Source organism: Saccopteryx leptura, chromosome 6, assembly GCF_036850995.1.
Source record: "Saccopteryx leptura isolate mSacLep1 chromosome 6, mSacLep1_pri_phased_curated, whole genome shotgun sequence".
NCBI lineage: Eukaryota > Metazoa > Chordata > Mammalia > Chiroptera > Emballonuridae > Saccopteryx > Saccopteryx leptura.
In genome coordinates, this window is record NC_089508.1 from 67,384,989 (window position 1) to 67,407,425 (window position 22,437).

General features: G+C 40.7%; 1 protein-coding gene and 1 non-coding gene across 5 annotated transcripts in view; one reads left to right on the top strand and one right to left on the bottom strand.

Annotated features, from left to right (window-relative positions):
* MYO5A (myosin VA) overlaps positions 1-22,437 on the top strand; it is a 260,030-nt gene that overhangs the window by 131,608 nt on the left and 105,985 nt on the right. For all 4 annotated transcript variants that reach the window (XM_066387962.1, XM_066387963.1, XM_066387964.1 and 1 more), the window contains exons 10-16: positions 1,480-1,745; positions 2,360-2,441; positions 7,369-7,509; positions 9,526-9,651; positions 10,825-10,908; positions 18,616-18,777; positions 20,602-20,699. In XM_066387962.1, coding sequence (XP_066244059.1) covers positions 1,480-1,745; positions 2,360-2,441; positions 7,369-7,509; positions 9,526-9,651; positions 10,825-10,908; positions 18,616-18,777; positions 20,602-20,699 — 959 coding nt within the window. The remainder of the gene's footprint in view (positions 1-1,479; positions 1,746-2,359; positions 2,442-7,368; positions 7,510-9,525; positions 9,652-10,824; positions 10,909-18,615; positions 18,778-20,601; positions 20,700-22,437) is intronic.
* Positions 21,511-21,586, bottom strand: TRNAI-AAU (transfer RNA isoleucine (anticodon AAU)). Its single transcript has one exon. It is a non-coding gene; the product is annotated as a tRNA-Ile (tRNA).

Below are 22,437 nucleotides of genomic sequence, written 5' to 3' on the forward strand. Positions count from 1 at the left end.
CAAGTTGGAGAGCTCGGGGTCTCGAACCTGGGTCTTCCGCATCCCAGTCCAATGCTCTATCCACTGCACCACCGCCTGGTCAGGCCCATCTGATTTTTGACAGGCTATTTTCTTGGATTGTATTTTCTCATTTGTTAATTAGAGATTACAATATTCATCCTGCCTGTTCCCCAGGAATGCTATCAGATTCAATTGAAACATGAGTGAAGATTTGAAAAACGCACTAACATGGATTAAATTAAATATTTATTGAATGCCTCCTTATGTAAGTGATTAAAGAGATTCTAACAAAGAGGTCATACAAATCACTATCAAGTTATCTTTTTAAAACCTTTTGGGATTATCAAAAACACATGTACACATAACACACAGACACAGAAACCGTGTGTTGAGAGCCAGAGGGAGAGGGGGTTGAGGTAGGTGGAGGGGGCAAAGCAGGGGACATGGGACAGAAAGAGGCTTTGTTTGGGTTGTGGGCACATGATGCAATGTGCAGATGATGTTTTATTGAGTTGTACACTTGAAACGTCTGTGGTTTTACAAACCAAGGTCATCCCTTAAATTCAATTAAAATAAACGAATGAATTAATTTTTAAAAGCCCTTAGCGGCTTCCCATTGCTCTTAGGATAAAGACCAGGCACGGACTCTGCCTGCTCTGGCTCCATCTCCTACATCATCTTCCTCACTCAACTTCAGTCCCCCATATTGATGCTAACTCTCCCGCCACAGAATTTTTTTTCAAGATTTTATTTATTGATTTTTACAGGGGGCTAGGGATGCAAGAAGTATCGACTCAAGAGTTGCTGCACTTTAGTTGTTCATTGCTTGCTTGTCGTACGTGCCTTGACCGGGCAAGCCAGGGTTTCAAACCAGCGACCTCAGTGTTCCCGGTCAGTGCTCCATCCACTGCACCACCACAGGCCAGGACACAAGATTTTTATATTAGCTGTTTCCTCAGCTTGGAAGAAACTTTCCTCCCCCTTTCACTGAGTTAACACCTTCTCATCTTTCAGATCTGAACTTCCTGTCTCAAGGCAGCTGTCTCCTGACTCCTTGAAAAGAGCGGACTCATCTCACCTGTAATCTTAGTGTAATGTCCTTATCCTTTAGAGAGCAATTATTTGATGACTATCCATTTCCCCTAGAGAGCTATAAGTTCTGTTTGTGTTTACTGGCATATAATAGGCACTCGGTGAATGTTGTTAGGCTAATTTTCTGATTGACTGAATGAATGTATCTGAAAAGAGATACAAACACTGAAGAAACAGGTATTTGTTGAAATGAGCCCTAGAAGAGATTACAAATTCTGCCTGATGGATGGTTTTGAGTGTTTATCACTAATCAGCTTTCAGTGATCTTGGGGCTTGTTATAACAAAGAAATTGCTGGATTTCATTTGTTAGAACTTTGTTAGTAATTTTTCAGTAAATTCTTACTTGATTGATCTGGTCATAGGAAATAACCCATTTCTTTTGGCAGCCCAAGCATGAACCTCTCAGCATCTTCTGTGACCTCATGGGTGTGGACTATGAGGAGATGTGTCACTGGCTCTGCCATCGGAAGCTGGCTACTGCCACGGAGACGTACATCAAACCCATCTCCAAGTTGCAGGCCACAAATGCCCGTGATGCTTTGGCCAAGCACATCTATGCCAAGCTCTTTAACTGGATTGTAGCTCATGTCAATCGGGCTCTACATTCTGCTGTCAAACAACACTCTTTTATTGGCGTGCTGGACATTTATGGGTAAGTATATTTGGTGTGGTGGCCTGCAGAGAGCATTATTTTTCTAGAGATTTTCTAGTAACTCTACACGGGTATTTGATTCTGTCTCCTACTGGTAAGAAGGGAAAATTAGAAGAGCATTTCTAAAAATCTAATTTCATTTACTAGTTTTCCTTCTCTAGATATCCTTTGTTAAAATCCTTCCTGTACATTTGTGCTTTTTGATACCTCATTTTTCATTTTCTGGTTCAGTTTTTCAAAAGAACCTATGAGAGCTTATTCCCAATTCCCTTCTATGTGTGTACAGACGCTGAGTCAGTACATTGACAAGAGCAATGGCTTTATCATAATACTGAGTGCTCTCCACTTGGGGATGAATTAACCCTTAAAAACTCATACTGTTGAATACATCTACACACTAGAATCCTTAAAATATCTCTCTGCCACTTGACTGATGCCTATCTGCTTGGTACATATCACATGTTACTGACTTATAAACCTTTATCTTCACCAATCTGGAAAGAAAGTTTTACAGTGTCGGAGAATTTTCTATTTCATATATGTACGTTTTGAATATTTTTTTCAAGCTACTTGTTGCCTTTTCTCCTCTTCTCATATTATTTTTGGTTTTACAGATTTGAAACATTTGAGATAAATAGTTTTGAACAGTTTTGCATAAATTATGCAAATGAAAAACTACAGCAACAATTCAATATGGTAAGAATTTTCTTCTGTGAATTTCTAGTCTGTTTTTAAAGTCTGGTTCCTGAAATGAAGTTATGAATTACAACTATTATCTGGTGTTTAGAACCGCTAAAGTGCTGAGGAATTTATGATTCATAAATGATGCAAAATGAGAAAAATGTTTATGGTTCAGATGGGTTTCAAGGTCATCCGTGGACTACTGTCTGAGAATAGTGAAAATTTTGAACAAATAAATTGAGTGAGGGAAGCAGAAAGTGTGTTAGTAACATAGTATGTATGAAGCTTTGAGGCTAGGGATATCCCATAGTTTGTTGTTCCTGAGACTAATTAAATGTGGAGTTGTGATTATTTTAACTCTTACTTGCTGTATTAGCAAGATGCCAGAACAAAAATTCAGAACATATTTTCTCTTCTACATATTTTTTGTATATTTTCTTTTCAACATTTTGAGACATTCACCAAGACAATGGCAATGGGCACATTTTGAGAGTGCCTCTTGTGAAGTAGTAGTATCATCTACCTGACAGTAGTATTATAATTTTGAGAGATTTAGAGGCACTTAAAAATGAGGTGTAGCAGATTGTAATAGTGAAGAGCACAGACCCTCTGAAGTGAACAGCTTGGATTAGACTCCTACTTTGCATTGATCCAGGGGACCTTGGGCAAGTTAATTGATCTTCCTGGTCATAGTCTCCTTGTCTGTATAATGAGGATAAATATACTGCTCACATAAATAAGGGGATATTTTATAGCTTCATATTCATTTTGAAATACGCCCTAATTTTTGTGAGCAATATATAACACCTACTGCATATAGTTCTGTGAATTCAGTGAGCTGGGATATGTAAAGCACTTACCATGTGCCAGGCACAGTTCTAAGTGCAAAATTAGGGGTAGTTACTAGTATTGATGAAAGAAGATATTAAAAATGAGTCACCTGTAGGAATTGGAAGATACCTGGAAGAGAAGAGAGCTGAAGGACAGGACAAGAACCCTTAATAAATATCTTTATCTTACAAAGAGAGAGGTCAAATGGTATAGTCTATGGTTGATGAAGAAAAAAATTAGAAGTTTAAAGGTATTATTTTAAGTTATAAAATCAATACAAACCAGATTTAAAAATAGAAATATTGGGAGGATTAGGAGAAGCAATTAAGATGTGTATATGTGAATTATTCTCATCTCTCTTATCAAGAAATCAATAGATGTTTCAAATAAATAAATTGAAAAATAGCCAATAAGCATATTCTTTAAAGGTAGGTATCAGGAAATATCTAAGGGAGTTATAAAAGTGATTGCCTCCAGGGAGTGAGACTGAGGTTGGAGAGGGATTGGACAAGGGATTGTTGCTTGTCATCATAAAACCTTCAGACTGATTAGAGAGTGTGGTGGGAGGGGGAGGAAGGTATGAGGGGATAAATGGTGATGGGGGAGACTTGACTTGGGTTGGTGACCACACAGTACAGTGTACAGGTGATGTGTTGTAGAATTGGGCACCTGAAACCTGTATAATTTTGTTAACTAGTGTCACCCCAATAAATTCAATAAAAAACTTTAAACCTTTAGACTTAGATTTTTTAAAAAGTATTGCACACATTTTGGTAAAAATTTGGATTATCTTTATTTAGTAAATTAAGCCACTTAGCACAGTGAAATAAGTAGTACAGAGGTGATCTTAAAACCTTAGGCTTATGACTGTTTTTATAAGACTGCGTGTTTTTTCGTCTTTGCATAAGGAACATTAATAAAAACCTATGAGAGACTAAAGTGAGCATTATTTTTTCTCAAGGTTTTTCAAAGTTTTTGAATACTTCAATCATTGCCACAGCCTTCTGCTCTTTCGTATTATATTATATTTTTGGTACAAGGTGACTGAAAGGATAAGGAACCAGTGCCAGCCTCATTAGGGACTGGCTAGTTTGTCTATTTCTCAAGTTGTCTCTGGTCTCTGAATGTGTGTTTCTGACTCTTGTGTCTCTGTTTCTCATTCTTTTTCTGTACATCTGTTTCTCCTCTCTCTCTCTCTCTCTCTCTCTCTCTACACACACACACACACACACACACACACACACACACACATACTGCATCTTAGCTTCTCAGCACAACTGCTCCACTTCCTGTTATCAGATGGCATATTCTTTTCTTCTATTCTGTATGTATTTTCTTTACCTCAAGGTTTCTGCTTACTCACTTCCAGCTTCCTATAAACCAGCCGTGGCTAGAGTGTGCCCCCCATTCTCTCTACTTGCTCGGCTCCTGTTTTTCTTCTTTCAGCTGCAGCTTCCACAGAAACCCCGTTCACTTTTTCTTTTTCTTTTTTTTTATTTATTTTTTTTATTTTTCTGAAGCTGGAAACAGGGAGAGACAGTCAGACAGACTCCCGCATGCGCCCAACTGGGATCCACCCGGCACGCCCACCAGGGGCGATGCTCCGCCCATCCTGGGCGTCGCCATGTTGCGACCAGAGCCACTCTAGCGCCTGAGGCAGAGGCCACAGAGCCATCCCCAGTGCCCGGGCCATCTTTGCTCCAATGGAGCCTTGGCTGCGGGAGGGGAAGAGAAAGACAGAGAGGAAAGCGCGGCGGAGGGGTGGAGAAGCAAATGGGCGCTTCTCCTGTGTGCCCTGGCCGGGAATCGAACCTGGGTCCTCCGCACGCTAGGCCGACGCTCTACCGCTGAGCCAACCGGCCAGGGCCCGTTCACTTTTTCATCAGAGGTTTCTGGCAGTAGAGTGCCCTCAAGTACCCACACTGGTCTAGTCGGTTGCCTAGGAACTCTGGGTCACACAGAAAGAAACTTGAGTGGTGAGGGGCTGTGGTTAGGGCAGTGGGCATGAAAACACGGTGACTGGCATGTTCAGTGCTTGGAGGTATTACCATATTGAACAAGATTCTCTTGCCATATTGAACCTCATGCCCACATTGTCTTTTTGACAGTTGAGCATCTAAAATTTTTGAGTCTCAGTGGACTTTTCCAAACTTGGACATGGAGGTGGGTGGGTGTGTGTGTGTGTGTGTGTGTGTGTGTGTGTGTAAGTAAATGCCCCATTTAAAGCCTGGAATAGTGTTTCTGTTGTCAGTGTGGAGTCTGCATATAAGTTAATGAATTAAAAAGAGTGCTCATTGTTTTAGAAAATATTGGTACCATCAGTCAGGACATCCTGCTGACACATTGTGCCCCATTTGCCTCCTCATTCATCAAAAAATAGAAAAAATTTGCTTTCTTATTAGCATGATATAAATATTTATACAGATACCAGGTTTGTTTGTTTTTTACTAAAGCTTACTGCAGCTGGTTTAGACTATAAATGCTGCAGATGAGCCAAGAACAACATTATAAGAGAGTGTGATTTACTTGTTTATCAGAAATCTTGGTGACACCAAAGCTAATATGAGTCGTCTGGTCATAGCAACAGAGGGCTAATCTTCCCAGAACAATGGCAAGAAGACAAAAAAGACTAGTAAAAGAAAGCAGAAACCCCAGAGAACTAACAAGTAGAGGTTCTTAGCATCTTTAGAGACCAGAAGTTGTGGGTGGGCTGCGTTGGCTGGTGGCCTGAAGTAGGAGCCGCAGCAGAGGTGGGGTTGCCCTTCCCACCTGGACTGACTGACTCCCATCCATCTGCAGAGTTCAGAGCATGTGGCCTTTCCTCAGGGAAGTCTGCCCTCACCACTCCAGATGAGGACGCTTGCTCTCATAGTTCACATTATTTTCCTCTGCAGTTTGTAATTATATTCCTTGTGATTATCTGATTTCTGTTTTCCCCACTAGTCCCCAAACTCCATCAAGACAGAACCCACATTTGTCTTGTTAATGGTATTTAGTGACTGGCACATAGTAGGCAGTCAATACATATTCTTGCTTAAATGATGAATAGAAATTAGAAGCAATGGTGAAGGTGGTGGCTGAAGCATTTAGCAGAAATAGCATGAATTGGTAGTGGTTCCAGCAGCCTGCAGAGTTGCATGTAGACTTCAGAAAAGTGAGTGGTAGATTTCCTGACTGGAGAATAATCACGGCAAACACAGAAGACCAACTTAGCTAATTTTGAGGCACACGAACTTCAACAGTCCCTTAAGAGAATTACTTTGTTATGCTGTAAGCATCATCCAGCATGATTCAGTAGTCTGGGACATCTGCTCTGCGTAGTTGTTCAAGGCCAGTTAAGGCATTTCTGTGCCCATGTTGTAACAGCACTATGTGATAATTTAAGAGGCCAAAAAGTGTATAATGCAGTTTTGGATGTATACATATCAGAAATAGAAGGCTGCTACATTTTATCAGCTATTTAAAACATTCACGCCCTGACCGGTTGGCTCAGTGGTAGAGCGTCGGCCTGGTGTGCAGGAGTCCCGGGTTCAATTCCCGGCCAGGGCACACAGGAGAAGCGCCCATCTGCTTCTACACCCCTCCCCCTCTCCTTCCTCTCTGTCTCTCTCTTCCCCTCCCGCAGCCAAGGCTCCATTGGAGCAAAGTTGGCCCGGGCGCTGAGGATGGCTCTATGGCTTCTGCCTCAGGCCCTATAATGGCTCTGGTTGCAACAGAGTGACGCCCCAGATGGGCAGAGCATTACCCCCTGGTGGGCATGCCGGGTGGATTCCGGTCGGGCGCATGCGGGAGTCTGTCTGACTGCCTCCCCGTTTCCAACTTCAGAAAAATACAAAAAAAAAAAAAAAGAGAAAGAAAACATTCACATATTATATTTACTTGTTTATCAAGAACCCTATATAGCTGAGGTTTTACTGTTAGTGGTTTTTATTTGCTTTATTATATTAGTCTCTGTGTGTAAATTATTTCTCCCATGAGATTGTTATTGCTAGAAGCCATGAAATAACTCAAATTATGTTGGTATCTTTGAGTGTTTTATATAAGTGTTGTTTCTTAACTAACATTATTTATGATAATAATCTAGTAATACCACTTTTTTCTTTCATTTCAGCATGTCTTCAAATTAGAACAAGAGGAATATATGAAGGAACAAATTCCATGGACTCTCATAGATTTTTATGATAATCAGCCTTGCATTAATCTTATAGAATCTAAACTGGGCATTCTAGATTTGCTGGATGAGGAATGCAAAGTACGTATGATTCCCTGATGTACTTAAGTCTATTAAAACATATATATAAAGGTCAGAAGGTAAGTGGGTTTAAGCAGAGAATCATAGTATAAATGCCATGAGGTGCCATTGTGGAGATCACTCTAACTTGCATTCTGAAGGGTCACTGGACTCAAAGAGTTTTAAATACAAATGAAACTAGGAGAATTTCTTTTTTCACCTAATTCTGAGTTCTGTGAAAAATTGACATTTGATAGAACTACTACCAATTTTAGCCACTTTAGTTAACCATTATGCTTATATCTGGTACTTTTTTTGTTCAGTGGTATAATATATTTAAGGAATATTTTGAAGCCTGGCTTGTGGTGGCGCAGTGGATGAAGCATTGACCTGGAATGCTAAGGTTGCTGGTTCGAAACCCTGGGCTTGCCCAGTCAAGGCACATACAACAAGCAACCAATGAACAGCTAGAATAAAGCGACTACTTCTTGTCTCCCCCTCCTCCTGTAAAGTCAATAAATAAGATGAAAAAATATATATATATTGAATAATAGTTCTAAATATCCATAATCTAAAATTTGACTAGTTGTTCTTTATTACTGATATGGTAGGGAGGGAGTTTTCACTGTAACATTTTTTTTTTAATTTTTTATTTATTCATTTTAGTTAGAGAGGAGAGAGAGAGAGAGAAGGGAGGAGAAGCAGGAAGCATCAATTTTCTTTTTTTTTTTACAGAGACAGAGAGAGATTCAGAGAGAGGGATAGACAGGGACAGACAGACAGACAGGAAGGGAGAGAGATGAGAAGCATCAATCATTAGTTTTTCCTTGTGACACCTTAGTTGTTCATTGATTGCTTTCTCATATGTGCCTTGACCGTGGGCCTTTAGCAGACCGAGTAACCCCTTTCTCGAGCCAGTGACCTTGGGTCCAAGCTGGTGAGCTTTGCTCAAACCAGATGAGCCCGCACTCAAGCTGGAGACCTCGGGGTCTCGAACCTGGGTCCTCCGCATCTCAGTCCAACGCTCTGTCCACTGCGCCACCGCCTGGTCAGGCTCACTCTAACTTTTGAAGATATAGCATGTTGGAAAACTAGCAGATCCTCTGCTTCACTGCTAACTGAGTGATCTTAGATAGGTAACCTATCCTTTCTCTTAATTTATATAGTTTATATGCCATCAGTTAACATCTGAAACAAAGGTTGATCCTCCTAAGCATCCAAATTTTCTACAACACTCAGAATGCATGTCATGAAAAGGTTCTGAGCCTCACCCAAAATTAAATAAAATGCAAATCAAAACAAAAATTAGACACTGATTTTTACCTATCAGGGGAGTTTGAATTTAATAATACCTTTCATTTGATATTACCAAATGAATACTTATTACATATATATTCTTGATAAAGGGTAAGAATTAGTACAACATATTTTAGAGGAAAATTGACAATATATATCAAAATTATAAATACATGTATATTTTAATTCAAAAACTGCTGGGAGTTTACTCTTTGAATACTCTGCATATACTTGGAAAAGTACCCAAGGTATATATGTAAAAGAAGTTCTTGTTACCAAAATCAGTAACAACATAGTGGCCATAAATACAAGAATGCTATTAATAAGAAGAAAAAAATGCAATGAATTCATAGAATGATCCTATTCATGTATATGCTGAATTATATAAATATTTCACTATGTGAAAATATTACCTTTATTTGACAAGTTTTTAGAAAATACATGATAATTATATTACATCTTTCATTTGTGAGGCTTTTATTGTTTTAAAAGCAAATTGAATATTTACTTGATGACTCCTGGTATAGCAGATTGAGTTGTCCATGGGAAGGTCTCAATCATTGTTCTTCGTTAATAATTGGTTTTTGGCCAATTTCTGTGGAAGAAATATGTTCCTAAGTTTAATTAAAAATACATATATAATTGGTAGGTGAAGCCAAAAAATGGTCTCTTAGTTAATGCATCAGAAATGTTTCATAACAATGTTCACCCTTTTTTCTCTTTTTCTTTGATTGAATGTAGATGCCTAAAGGTACAGATGACACTTGGGCCCAAAAATTGTACAACACACATATGAACAAATGTGCACTCTTTGAAAAGCCTCGTCTATCAAACAAAGCTTTCATCATCCAACATTTTGCTGACAAAGTAAGGAACTTTATTATCTTTTTTCTTTTTGAAAGAGGAAAAAAATCAGTAGTCAAGTGGTACCATTTTTTCTTTGCTAAACTTTGTATTCTTTGGGGCCTTATAGGAAAAATAATCTTTACTATTGGCTTGTTGTTTTTATTTTCCTTTAACCTAAATGGAATTATGAAATAAATATGGGTCTACAATCCTCTATCTGTAATCTTGAAATCCGAGAAACTCCAAAAAACCAAAAGTCTTTTCATAATTCATGTAGTGGCTAAACCTGATCTCTGACCTGAATGAGGTTATTTGTAATCTTTACGGATCACAGTCAGGCTGGATATTTACATATTTCAGTGAAACGATAATGTATTTGATCACGGATTGCTGCCTTGGACTTTGCTGAAAAATCTTGAGATCTAAAGCATAGTTGGCCCCAAGGGTTTCAGAATAGAAACTGTGGACTTGTGTCACCCTCTGTTATTAATTCAGTGGGTCCCTACTACCAAGGCAGAGGGTAGTTCTGTATAGTCTACTGAGAAAATTAGGAGCTATAAGACTAATATATGTTCCAAGGAGGTTGTAGGGTAGTCCGTGGAGTAAACTTCTCACAGTCTCCTTCAGGGTTTGGGGGCCTTCTGAGTCCTTCTTAATCCTGGCTGGAAATCTTGGAATGACTTTAGGGCTGACCTAAAGACTTTGTGGTACCAGCTGGGACCCCTTGAATAGTAGATAGCTGAAGTCACTGGAATTTTGGAAACAGGAATAGTCCATTCTTGAGTAGTTCCTTCTGATCATCTCTCTGCTTTAATCTCTCCTCTCCCAAGAGGAGAGTTACCCCTACTGGATGGTGAACTAGGTTAGAAGGAGACACATTGGGTCAGCTTTGGACGAGCTGCCAGCATGGGGGAAGAAAAGTAACTTCAAGTGAGTCTGCTTACCCATGACTTGGGAGGATCTTCTAGACCAGTTACTCAGCACTGCTGCTGTTACTGAGGAAAAACTATTTGGGCAGTTTTACTCTAGAGTTAACATACTTCTTACCAAGTTTCTAGTTTCTTAAAACTAATGATAACCACTTTGCTGATTGCCAGTCATATAGCCTAAGCTTAATAAATATTTTGTTGTTGATGAATATGATATCTCTTCAGAAGTTTTATTAGTTAAAGGAGATGTTTCCATGTATTTCAGGTGGAATACCAGTGTGAAGGCTTTCTGGAAAAGAATAAAGACACTGTTTTTGAAGAACAAATTAAAGTTCTTAAATCAAGCAAGGTAACCATGTACATGGTTTTCTTCAATCAGGATATATTCAATAAAATGTTAGTTAAACATTAGCTTTTTAACAATAATAGTGATCTTTGTAACAAAATCAGCTTTATTGTTTGTTTTTAACTTATCAAATATATAATGCTTACTGTGTGTTAGGTCCTGTTTTAAATGCCTTACAAATGTTAACTCATCTGGTCCTCATAATGAGGTGACATTATCATTACTCTGCACCTTTTACATATGAGTGACTTGGGGCACAGAGACTTCATAGCTAAAGAGTTTTCAAGCCAAGTTAACACCTAGGCTGTCAGGCTCAGAGTCTGTGTTCTTAACCATTGTGTAGTGTTGTCTTTCAGTCTTATGTGAAATATTTTCCTCCTCAGCAATTGTAGACTTTTCTTGTGCCTCTGTGAGAGACAGACTATGAGAGAAAACAATATCTTTGCCTTGCCATTTTGAAGGCATTCACTTGAAACATGGCCTTATGCACTCTGTTTAGACAGAGATTGATCTCTGGATCATTGAGTGCAATTTCAGGTGTGGCCTAAAGCACTTTGAAATGATTTTCCTAGGCACAGATTCTAGAAGCACTGGTTTCTGATGGGAAATGAATATTCCAGATGGCAAAGAGCTGTGATGGTTACACTGCATTGACTGTGAGGCTGATTCCAGTCTTCATTCTTTGACTCAAATCAGGAAAAGACTGGAGGGGAAGCACAGCTTACTCTCATTCTATAGGGAGCAAACCAGGAATCCAGTCACTCAGTGTAGTGAAATGCATATTCAGATATGCAGTAAAAAACTAGAAATGGTCATCAAATTCTTCTAGATGACTGGCACATTTTTTAGTTTATTGTAAAACTGACACAGTTTTTCTGGTTTATTCTGAGAGTCCTTTTAACTTCAATGGTATATTATATGAACATTTTGACTTTTGTTTTTTGAATAAAAACTTTTACTTTTAAGTATTTCGATGATAGAACGATCATTAAAAGACCAAGTTGCAGTTTTAACCCTCAGAAAATAATGTCTTAGTGTTTTTAGAAAAATCAGTTTTTTACTTATTCTCATAGCACTGAGCATTGATGCTTTATAGCTATTGGGACTGACGTATAAAAGAAAATTCACAGGGCCAATTCCTGAATATTATTCAGTTAAAGATTATAAATAATTTTGGTTTATGAATAGTGATGAAAACCATGAAATTCTAGTGTCACTACTCTGTCCAAGTAATTAGCTTAAATAGAATATTCACAGGTTCTCATTCCCCAGGAACCCATGATCAGTTGTGTCTTTTTTCTGACTGAGGGATCATTTAGAGCAGTGGTAGTCAACCTGGTCCCTCCCGCCCACTAGTGGGCGTTCCAGCTTTCATGGTGGGTGGTAGCGGAGCAACCAAAGTATAAATAAAAAGATAGATTTAACTATAGTAAGTTGTTTTATAAAGATTTATTTTGCCAAACTTAGCGAAAATTTGACATAAAGTACTTGGTAAGTAATTATTATTATATGCTTTAACTTGCATATAAATTAAATTTTATAAATTAAATTTTAATTTATAAAATTTATAAGTTTTATAAAGTAAAGTTGGCCCTGGCCGGTTGGCTCAGCGGTAGAGCGTCGGCCTAGCGTGCGGAGGACCCGGGTTCGATTCCCGGCCAGGGCACATAGGAGAAGTGCCCATTTGCTTCTCCACCCCTCCGCCGCGCTTTCCTCTCTGTCTCTCTCTTCCCCTCCCCGCAGCCAAGGCTCCATTGGAAGCAAAGATGGCCCGGGCGCTGGGCATGGCTCTGTGGCCACTTGCTCAGGCGCTAGAGTGGCTCTGGTCGCAATAAGGCGGACGCCCAGGATGGGCAGAGCATCGCCCCTGGGGGCAGAGCACCGCCCCTGGTGGGCGTGCCGGGTGGATCCCGGTCGGGCGCATGCGGGAGTCTGTCTGACTGTCTCTCCCTGTTTCCAGCTTCAGAAAAATGAAAAAAAAAATAATAATAATAATAAAGTAAAGTTACTTCTCTACTTTATAAATCACCATTACTGTGGAACTGGTGGGTGATTAGAAAATTTTACTACTAACAGAGATACAAAATTAGGCGGTAGGTATAAAAAGGTTGACTTCCCCTGATTTAGAGTGACTGCCAGTCTGGGCAGCATAGTTGCTTTTGGAATAGGGATGGTGTGTGATTTACACAGTAAAGGCTGCCCCTGCTCCCAGTCAGAAATTCATTTCCTCAGAAACCCAACCCAAGGGTGTGAATTTTATATATATATTTGTTTTCTTGGATGTATTGGTTTTAAGAGGTTAGTATTTGTTATGTGTTTTAATTATTTATTTATTTGTGTGTGTATGACAGAAACAGAGAGAGTCAGAGAGAGGGACAGACAGGAAGGGAGAGATGAGGAGCATCAACTCTTCACTGCGGCACCCTACTTGTTCATTGATTGCTCTCTCACACGTGCCTTTACAGGAGGGGGGGCTACAGTAGACCGTGTGACCCCCCACTCAAGCCAGTAACCCTGGGCTCAAGCTGGCGAGCCTTGCTCAAACCAGATGAGTGTGCTCAAGCTGGCGACCTTGGAGTCCCAAACCGGGGTCCTTTCGAGGTCCTTTGCGTCCCAGTCCAACACTCTATCCACTGCGCCACTGCCTGGTCAGGCTGTTTTGTGTTTTAAATAGAATTATTTTTGTGGTAATACAGTGTAGGGCTGAGTTTGTGTGTTTATCTTTTGTTTTTTATTTTCTTTTTCTTTTCTTTTAGCAAGTGAGAGAAAGAGACAGATAGAAAGACAGATAAACAGGAAGGGAGAGAGATGGGATGCATCAGTTCATAGTTGCGGCACCTTAGTTATTCATTGATTGCTTTCTCATCTGTGCCTTGACTGGGGATTCCAGCCTATCCAGTGACCCCTTGCTCAAGCCAGCGAACTTGGGCTTAAACCAGCAACCATGGTGTCATGTCTGTGATCCCATGCTCAAGTTGGCTACCCTGTACTCAATCAACGACCTTGGGGTTTCATACTGGGTCCTCAGCATTCTAGGTCAACACTCTATCCACTGCGCCACCACCTGGTCAAACTGTCCTTTTTTTCCTTTAATTTTGCAGCCTGTAGCCAAATTTACAATTTGAAAAGTAATTAAAGTATTATAAATTTAACAAAAAGTCTTTATGGTGAAAAACTGTAAATTTTCTTGTCACATCTAATATCAGGGAGCACAGAAATGAATTACAACTCAACTAAATTGCAGCTCCACAAAATGTCATTTAATAATGTTATAACCCCTACTTTCCATGTTGCTAATTGATGAGGGGAAGCACAATTCATTTACTGGGTTTATGCCTTAGATCTCTCATCTATAAAACAAAATCATAATAGTATCTAAGTGGCAGTAGAAGAGCTGGCTTAAATAGGTTTTATTAAGCCTTTAGAGTAGTGCTTTATGCCTAAAAGCTCTTAATGTATAATGTTATTGTTGTTATTACTGAAATGATTTCCTACATCTTCATGAAGCTACTACCTGAATTCTTCTGTTTTCTTTAATACTTTCTTAGACATACAAGTTTAGTCTTAAGCCATTTAGAGCCCTGTCTTAGTACTAGACATATCAAAGAAACAAGATGAAATGTTCAGGCATATCTACCTACTTATATATGTGTGCATCTATCTCTTTTTAAATAAAGTTGGCATCTTCCGTCAGTGGGGAATGGATAAATTCTTGAATAAATGATTTAAGAAAATTGGGAAGTTAGCCAGGTAAATAAGGTAAATGAGATAGGTAGAGGTCCCTGTTCTTCTGGAGAGTTAGGTAATAACTACTTACTCAAATATGTAGGTAACATTATATCAAAGTGGTAAATAGTATAAAGGATGTAAAATCAGGGTACCAAGCTAGAGAGTGACTAAGCTTGGGCAGGGGTGAGGTCTACATTAACTAGGGTGGTCAGGTAAGGCCTTTCTGAGAAAGTGACATTTAGGCTGTACCCTGAAAAATGGGAAACACCATGTCAAAGCAGATGGAAAAACAGGTGAGGAGCATATAGACTGTATAAGATACTTGTGTTTGGGATCCAAAAAGAAGGCCTCATTGTGGCTGGATTCATTGTAGGTAAGTAAGTTGTGTAGGATGAGTAGACAGGGGCCACCTTCTAGAGGGGGGTATGGTACAGAGCATGGGTCTTATTCCTATTGCAGGGGAAAGTCGGGAAGGTTTTCATGTGGAGAAGGATCTGTTGCTGGGTGGTGACATGTTTAGAGTGAGTGGATGCAGGGCCGTAGTGAGAGATGATGGACTGAGGAGAGAGATGGCGGACTGTGGTACCGAGATTGTAGCAGTGGAGCTGGCATGTGGGCAGAGTGGACAGATCTTGATGGATTGAGTATGAAGAGTGAGAAAATGGGGGAAATTGAGAATGACTTCTGTGTTTTTGGCCTTAATACTGGATGGATGAGAGAGCCATTTACTGAGATGAAGTCTTTCTTATAAAGCATCAGGTTTTGGGAAAAAGAATCAAGAGTAGTTCTGCTTTGGACCTGTTTTCCCGAGGTGGCAGTTAAGTGGTCCAAGTGGACATGTCACATAGGAAGTTGGAAATGAAAGCCAACTGATCATGGGGAAAGTGAGAGTAGGTGATAGAAATTTGGTAGTCTTTAGAACTAGATGGTATTTAAAGCAGTGGGACTGGATGAGATTGCTCAAAGAGAATAAGTAGATCAAAAAGAGTAGAAAGTGAGACTAGAGTCCTTAGGCACTCCAACTTTGAGAGGCTGACCTGAGGAAGGACCAGGGAAGGAGTCTGAGAAAAGGGGCCCATAAGGAAGCAGGAACAACTGCCTAAGGAAGAAATTAGAGAGCAGTTTCTCATACAGAAATGCAGAGTATACTCTTTTTTCTTTTTTAAGAAAACTCCATATGGAGATTTTAAATTTATGATTTCTATAAGGAAGAAGCCACACACACATATATCCATATATGTACGTGTATGTATTCTGAACTCTGAACACTAAGGAGTTTCTGGTAGATGTCAAGTTAAATTGTAGCACCTACTGGTGAAATGATATTGCAGCCCAGCTTTATTAATCATTTCACACAGAAGAGATACAAACAGAGTTTAGGCAGGCAATGCTAATGCAGAGCTAACACTCCCTTTATTTGGGAGTGATACAGCATACAAAAGATGCTTAAGTATTTGGCCTATCACTGAACAGCCTGGCATCTTAACCATGTGTTGAGTTTTCAAGTCAAATCTATTAGGAACTGTTATTTTTCCTCTTTGGAACACAGCTTTAACATTGTCATTTTAGATAATGGTAAAACATTTTTCCCTCCCTCTTTATAGCCAACCAAGCTAAAATATATTATTTATTCTGTAAAGCAAGGGCTACATTCATTTGTGTAGCAAGCAACCGTTATTGGTATGTTATATATAACATCATGAATTATTTCCTAATTACCCTTATGATTGATATAAAAATTAATAGCAAATGAAATGATCTGACTTTTTTTTTTTTTTTAATTTTATACTTTTTCTTCTTTTTTTTTTTCTGAAGCTGGAAACGGGGAGAGACAGACAGACTCCCGCATGCGCCCGACCGGGATCCACCCGGCACGCCCACCAGGGGCGACGCTCTGCCCACCAGGGGGCGATGCTCTGCCCCTCCGGGGCGTCGCTTGCCGTGACCAGAGCCACTCTAGCGCCTGGGGCAGAGCCCAAGGAGCCATCCCTAGTGCCCAGGCCATCTTTGCTCCAATGGAGCCTCAGCTGCGGGAGGGGAAGAGAGAGACAGAGAGGAAGGAGGGTGGGGTGGAGAAGCAAATGGGCGCTTCTCCTATGTGCCCTGGCCGGGAATCGAACCCGGGTCCCCCGCACGCCAGGTCAACACTCTACCGCTGAGCCAACCGGCCAGGGCCTGACTTTATTTTTTAATGCAAGAACCCTCCTATGAAAATTATCTCAGGCCCTGGCCAGTTGCTCAGTGGATAGAGCATCGGCCTGGCATGTGGACATCTCGGGTTCAGTTCTTAGTCAGGGCACACATGAGAAGCAACCATCTGCTTCTCTGCCCCTCTCTCTTCCCCTTCTCTCTCTCTACCTCGCTCACAGCAGTGGTACGATTGGTTCGAGCATCAGCCCCTGGCACTGACAATAGCTTGGTTGATTTGAGCATTGGCCCCAGACAAAGGATTACCAGGTGAATCCTATTCAGAGCGCATACAGGATTCTGTCTCTCTATCTCCCCTCCTCTGACTTTAAAAAAAAGGAAAGAAAAGAAAATTATTTTTTCTGGACATATTCTGAGATTATAGACAAATAATTGATAGTCACAATTATAATTTCACTTCTGAGAAGGAATTATTTTATGTATGTCAAATGGGGCACTGTTATAAAGATATGTACAGATACAGAATGTTCCTATGGATTAGTTTGAAGTCTCTTTTGTTCTATAAAATTTCTCCCAATCATATTGACTAACACTATCCACCCGCTTACTAAGTACCAAACCTTTTGATAATCTTTCATATTGCTAACCTGGTAGAATACAAAGTTGATTACAGAAGTTATGCAATCAAGTTATAAATCATTTGAAAACATACAAGTTTACAGGATAAGGACAGGGATTTTTTTATTCCCCCCATCCAACTTATTTATTTTATTTTATTTTATTTTATTTTATTTTATTTTATTTTACAGAGACAGAGAGAGAGAGGGATAAATAGGGACAGAAGGGAATGGAGAGAGATGAGAAGCATCAATCATCAGTTTTTCGTTGCAAAACCTTAATTGTTCATTGATTGCTTTCTCATGTGTGCCTTCACCATGGGGCTACAGCAGACCGAGTAACCCCTTGCTTGAGCCAGCGACCTTGGGTCCAAGCTGGTGAGCTTTGCTCAAACCAGATGAGCCCGCACTCAAGCTGGAGACCTCGGGGTCTCAAACCTGGGTCCTCCGCGTCCCAGTCCAATGCTCTATCCACTGCACCACTGCCTGGTCAGGCCCATCCAACTTATTTTTGAAAAATTATTACGATTCATAATTATTTTTGACATTTTAATACTGTGGAACTAGTTTATTACCCTCTTCCTGCTGAGATTTTCGGTGACACTTTTCAGCTGGTGCTCACCATTTGAATTAGTGGGTAAACAAATGAAGCATGGCAGTAAACCATTTTTTGGAACTAAGGTAATAAGATAGGATAATTTATTCATTTTAGAGAGAGGAGAGAGAGAAGGAGAAGGTGGGGGAGGAGCAGGAGGCATCAACTTCCATATGTGCCTTGACCGGGCAAGCTCAGGGTTTTGAACCGGCAACCCCAGTACTTCAAGTTGAAAACTTTATCCACTGTGCCACAATAGGCCAGGCTAATATAGGACTTTCAATTAGCATTTTGCTCATAAAGTAGTTATAGTTCACACTCAGTAATATGTTTAGAGTGGATTAGGATTTCAAGTCTTAGTGTCATAGTTTTGATTTTGTTTCCCCCAAACATGGTTGTAGAATTACTGCATTTTTCCACTGGATTTTCATAGCACATGTTACCTTCCTCCCATGCTTTTGGCTCCCAACACAGATATTGATTACTTCTGGAATGAGACTCTGAAAGAGTTTACTTAAGGAAGGAAATCACTGTGGATTGCAAATCTTCATTATGTTTCTATAAGGTTTACATTTGAGTTTGAATTTAGACTATAATTTCCTTTTGCTCTTTCTGACGCAGTTTAAGATGCTACCAGAGTTATTTCAAGATGATGAGAAGGCCATCAGTCCAACCTCAGCAATCTCTTCAGGGCGCACACCCCTCACCCGCACTCCTGCAAAGCCCACCAAAGGTCGAGCAGCCCAGACGGCCAAAGAGCACAAGAAAACGGTGGGCCACCAGGTGAGTTTAGGTTTACCCTTTGGCTCAGCTGAGACTTCAGGTCTTCTTTTCCAGCCTCCCTGGTGGGATCCTCAGGTGAAGAGAGGCTATAGAACTTTCATGGTGAGAACATGAGACACCGTCCACTTCTACTCCTCTCCACCTAGCTTTAGATCTGTGACTGATTAAGCCCTTCACAAAATATATAATATTCTCCACATCTTAACTCTTCTCTCTCGTGGAGCACTGCTGTCTTTGTTTTATTTTCTGGTTGTTTTTGCTCTGGATGTCTTGTGCTCTGAGGAGTGGGAAATGTCACATGCATGCTTAGTGCCTGAACATCGCCCCTGGGCTTTGAACAGAAGGCTGAGCACTGGCCAGCTTGTGTTCCTGTGCATGGGACTCTTGTGTTCCTGTGCATGGGACTCTGTGCCTGTCACAGGTCCACTTCCTCCAGTCCTGACCCTGTGTCCCTAATGGTAACCCCACCCAAGCTGTGCTCTCCCATTCTCCTACTCATTTCTTTCCTATATGTTTTTAAGCCATCTGCTGCATTTTCAGTATTTTATAGCAAAACTCCTACTATATATAATTAAATGGCCTTTATAGTCTTTTTTTTTTTTAACAGAGACAGAGAGAGTCAGAGAGAGGGACAAATAGGGACAGACAGTAAGAAAAGGAGAGAGATGAGAAGCATCAGTTCTTCGTTTTGCCACCTTAGTTGTTCATTGATTGCTTTCTCATATGTGCCCTGACCACCTTCAGCAGACCGAGTGACCCCTTGCTCAAGCCAGCAGCCTTGGGCTCAAGCTGGTGAGCTTTGTTCAAACCAGATGAGCTCGCGCTCAAGCAGGCGACCTCGGGGTCTCGAACCTGGGTCCTCTGCGTCCCAGTTCAACACTCTATCCACTGCACCACCACCTGGTCAGGCGGCCTGTATATTCTTAAAGCAACATTGTATTTTTTAGTCAGAATTCTGAGTTCACAACAGAAAACAGCAAAACCTTGTATTAAAAGGGGAGAGGGAAGACTGAACTCTAGTGTAAACCATGGGCTCTGGGAAATTATGATGTGTCATGTAGGTTGATCAGTTGTAGCAGACAGAGAACTCTGGTGGGGGTGTTAGTAAAGGGGAAGGCTGTGCATGTGTGGGGACAAGAGATGAATGGGAAACCCTTGTATGTTTTCTTCAATTTGGCTGTGAACCTAAAACTGCTCTAAGAAAATACAGTTTATTAGAAAGGTCGGGGGGTGAGCCCTGGCCAGCTAGCTCAGCGGTAGAGCTTCGGCCCAGCGTATGAAAGTCCTGGGTTCCATTCCCAGTCAGGGCACACAAGAGAAGCAACCATCTGCTTCTCCACCCTTCCCCCTTCTCCTTCCTCTCTATCTCTCTCTCTTCCCCTCTGGCAGCCAAAGCTCCAATGGAGCAAGGTTGGCCTGGGCCCTGAGGGCGGCTCCATGGCCTCCGCCTCAGGCACTAGAAAGGCTCCTTGGCAGCAGAGCATCGTCCCCTGGTGGGCATGCTGGGTGGATCCAGGTCAGACGCATGTGGGAGTCTATCTGCCTGCCCACTTCCCACTTCAGAAAAATACAAAAAAAACCCAAAAAACAAAAAAGTGGGGGGTGGTGTTGAAAGTGAATATAGATTTAGCAGAGTAAGCATGTAAATGGTAGTATTTAAGCAAATTTTAACCAACAAGCCCTACCATTCTTGTTAAATAGCAGATCCCTTTTTGAGAGTGGTTCAATTTCTTCTACTGTCATTGGAAGAAAATTTTAAATTGTTTTAGATCATCTTTGGCTTTGACAAAACCTTGATGCCTCGTTCTGCTCTTTTCCATGCAGTTCCGAAATTCCCTTCACCTGCTTATGGAGACCCTCAATGCCACTACCCCTCACTATGTGCGCTGTATCAAGCCTAATGATTTCAAGTTCCCATTCACGTAAGTATTCCTCAGCTACTGAATTTAATTTAAAAGTATCCATATCTCATAGCATTACCAGACCAATAGAAGGAAAAAATATTTTGGTAATTCTTCATGTCTTCTGGAATTTACTAGTTAATAGAATTTTAAAAAATTGTTTGACACCCCCCCCTTACCCATTTCTCTTACCCACCAACTCCCACCTCTGGCAACCACGAAGCTGTTCTCTGAGTTTCTGAGCTTAGAGAGAGAGAGAGAGTGTGTGTTGTTTTGTTTTGTGTTTTTTAGATTTCGTAGAGGGATCATATGGTATTTTTCTTTCTCTGACTTAATTTCATTTAGCATCATACTCTCAAGTTCCATCCATGTTGTTGAAAATGGCAAGGTTTCATTTTCTTTTATGGCTAAAGAATATTCCATTGTCTGTATACAATAGTTTCTTTATTCATTCATTGATTGGGTTGTTTCTGTATCTTAGCTATTATAAATAATGCTGCAGTGAACATGGGGTACATATGATTTTTTTTTCTTTTCTTTTTTTTTTTGTATTTTTCTGAAGTTGGAAACAGGGAGGCAGTCAGACAGACTCCCTCATGCGCCCGACTGGGATCCACCCGGCATGTCCACCAGGGGGCGATGCTCTGCCCATCTGGGGCGTTGCTCTGTTGCAACCAGAGCCATTCTAGCGCCTGAGGCAGAGGCCATGGAGCCATCCTCAGCGCCTGGGCCAACTTTGCTCCAGTGGAGCCTTGGCTGCAGGAGGGGAAGAGAGAGACAGAGAGGAAGCAGAGGGGGAGGAGTGTAGAAGCAGATGGGCGCCTCTCCTGTGTGCCCTGGCCAGGAATCGAACCCGGGACTCCTGCATATTAGGCCAACACTCTACCACTGAGCCAACCAGCCAGGGCTGCATATGATTTTTTGAGTTAGTGTTTTCTTTGATGAGTACCCAGAAGTGGACTTACTGAATCATATGATAGTTGTATTTTTAATTTTTTGAAGAATCTCCATACTGTTTTCCACAGTGGCTGCACGAATTTATATTCCCTCTGAAAAAAAGTGTCCCTTTTTGCCACATCCTCACTAACACTTGTTATTTCTTGTCTTGTTGGTAATAGCCATTCTAACAGGTGTGAGTTGGTATCTCATTGTGGTTTTGATTTGCATTTCCCTGATGATTAATGATGTTGAACATCTTTTCATGTTCCTGTTGGCTATCTCTGTCTTCTTTGGAAAAATGTGTATTTAGATCTTCTGTTCATTTTTAAAATCAGAGTGTTTTTGCTTTTGAGTTGTGTGGGTTCTTCATATTAATTTTAGGTAATAAACTCATTTTGGATATATGATTTGCAAATATTTTCTCCCACTAGCAGGTTACATTTTTATTTTATTGATGGTTTTGTTTGCTGTGAGGAAGCTTTTTAGTTCGATGTAATCCTACATGGGTTTTTTGTTTGTTTGTTTGTTTGTTTTGTGACAGAGACAGAGAGAGTCAGAGAGGAACAGATAGGGACAGACAGACAGGAAGGGAGATGAGAAGCATCAGTTCTTCGTTGTGGCATCTTAATTGCTCATTGATTGCTTTCTCATATGTGCCTTGATGGGATGGGGGGTGTGCTACAGCAGAGCAAGTGACTCCTTGCTCAAGCTGGCGACCTTGGGTCTTAAACCTGGGTCCTCTGCATCCCAGTCCAACGCTCTCTCCACTGCGCCACTGCCTGGTCAGGCCCTACTTGTTTAATTTTGCTTTTGTTGCTTT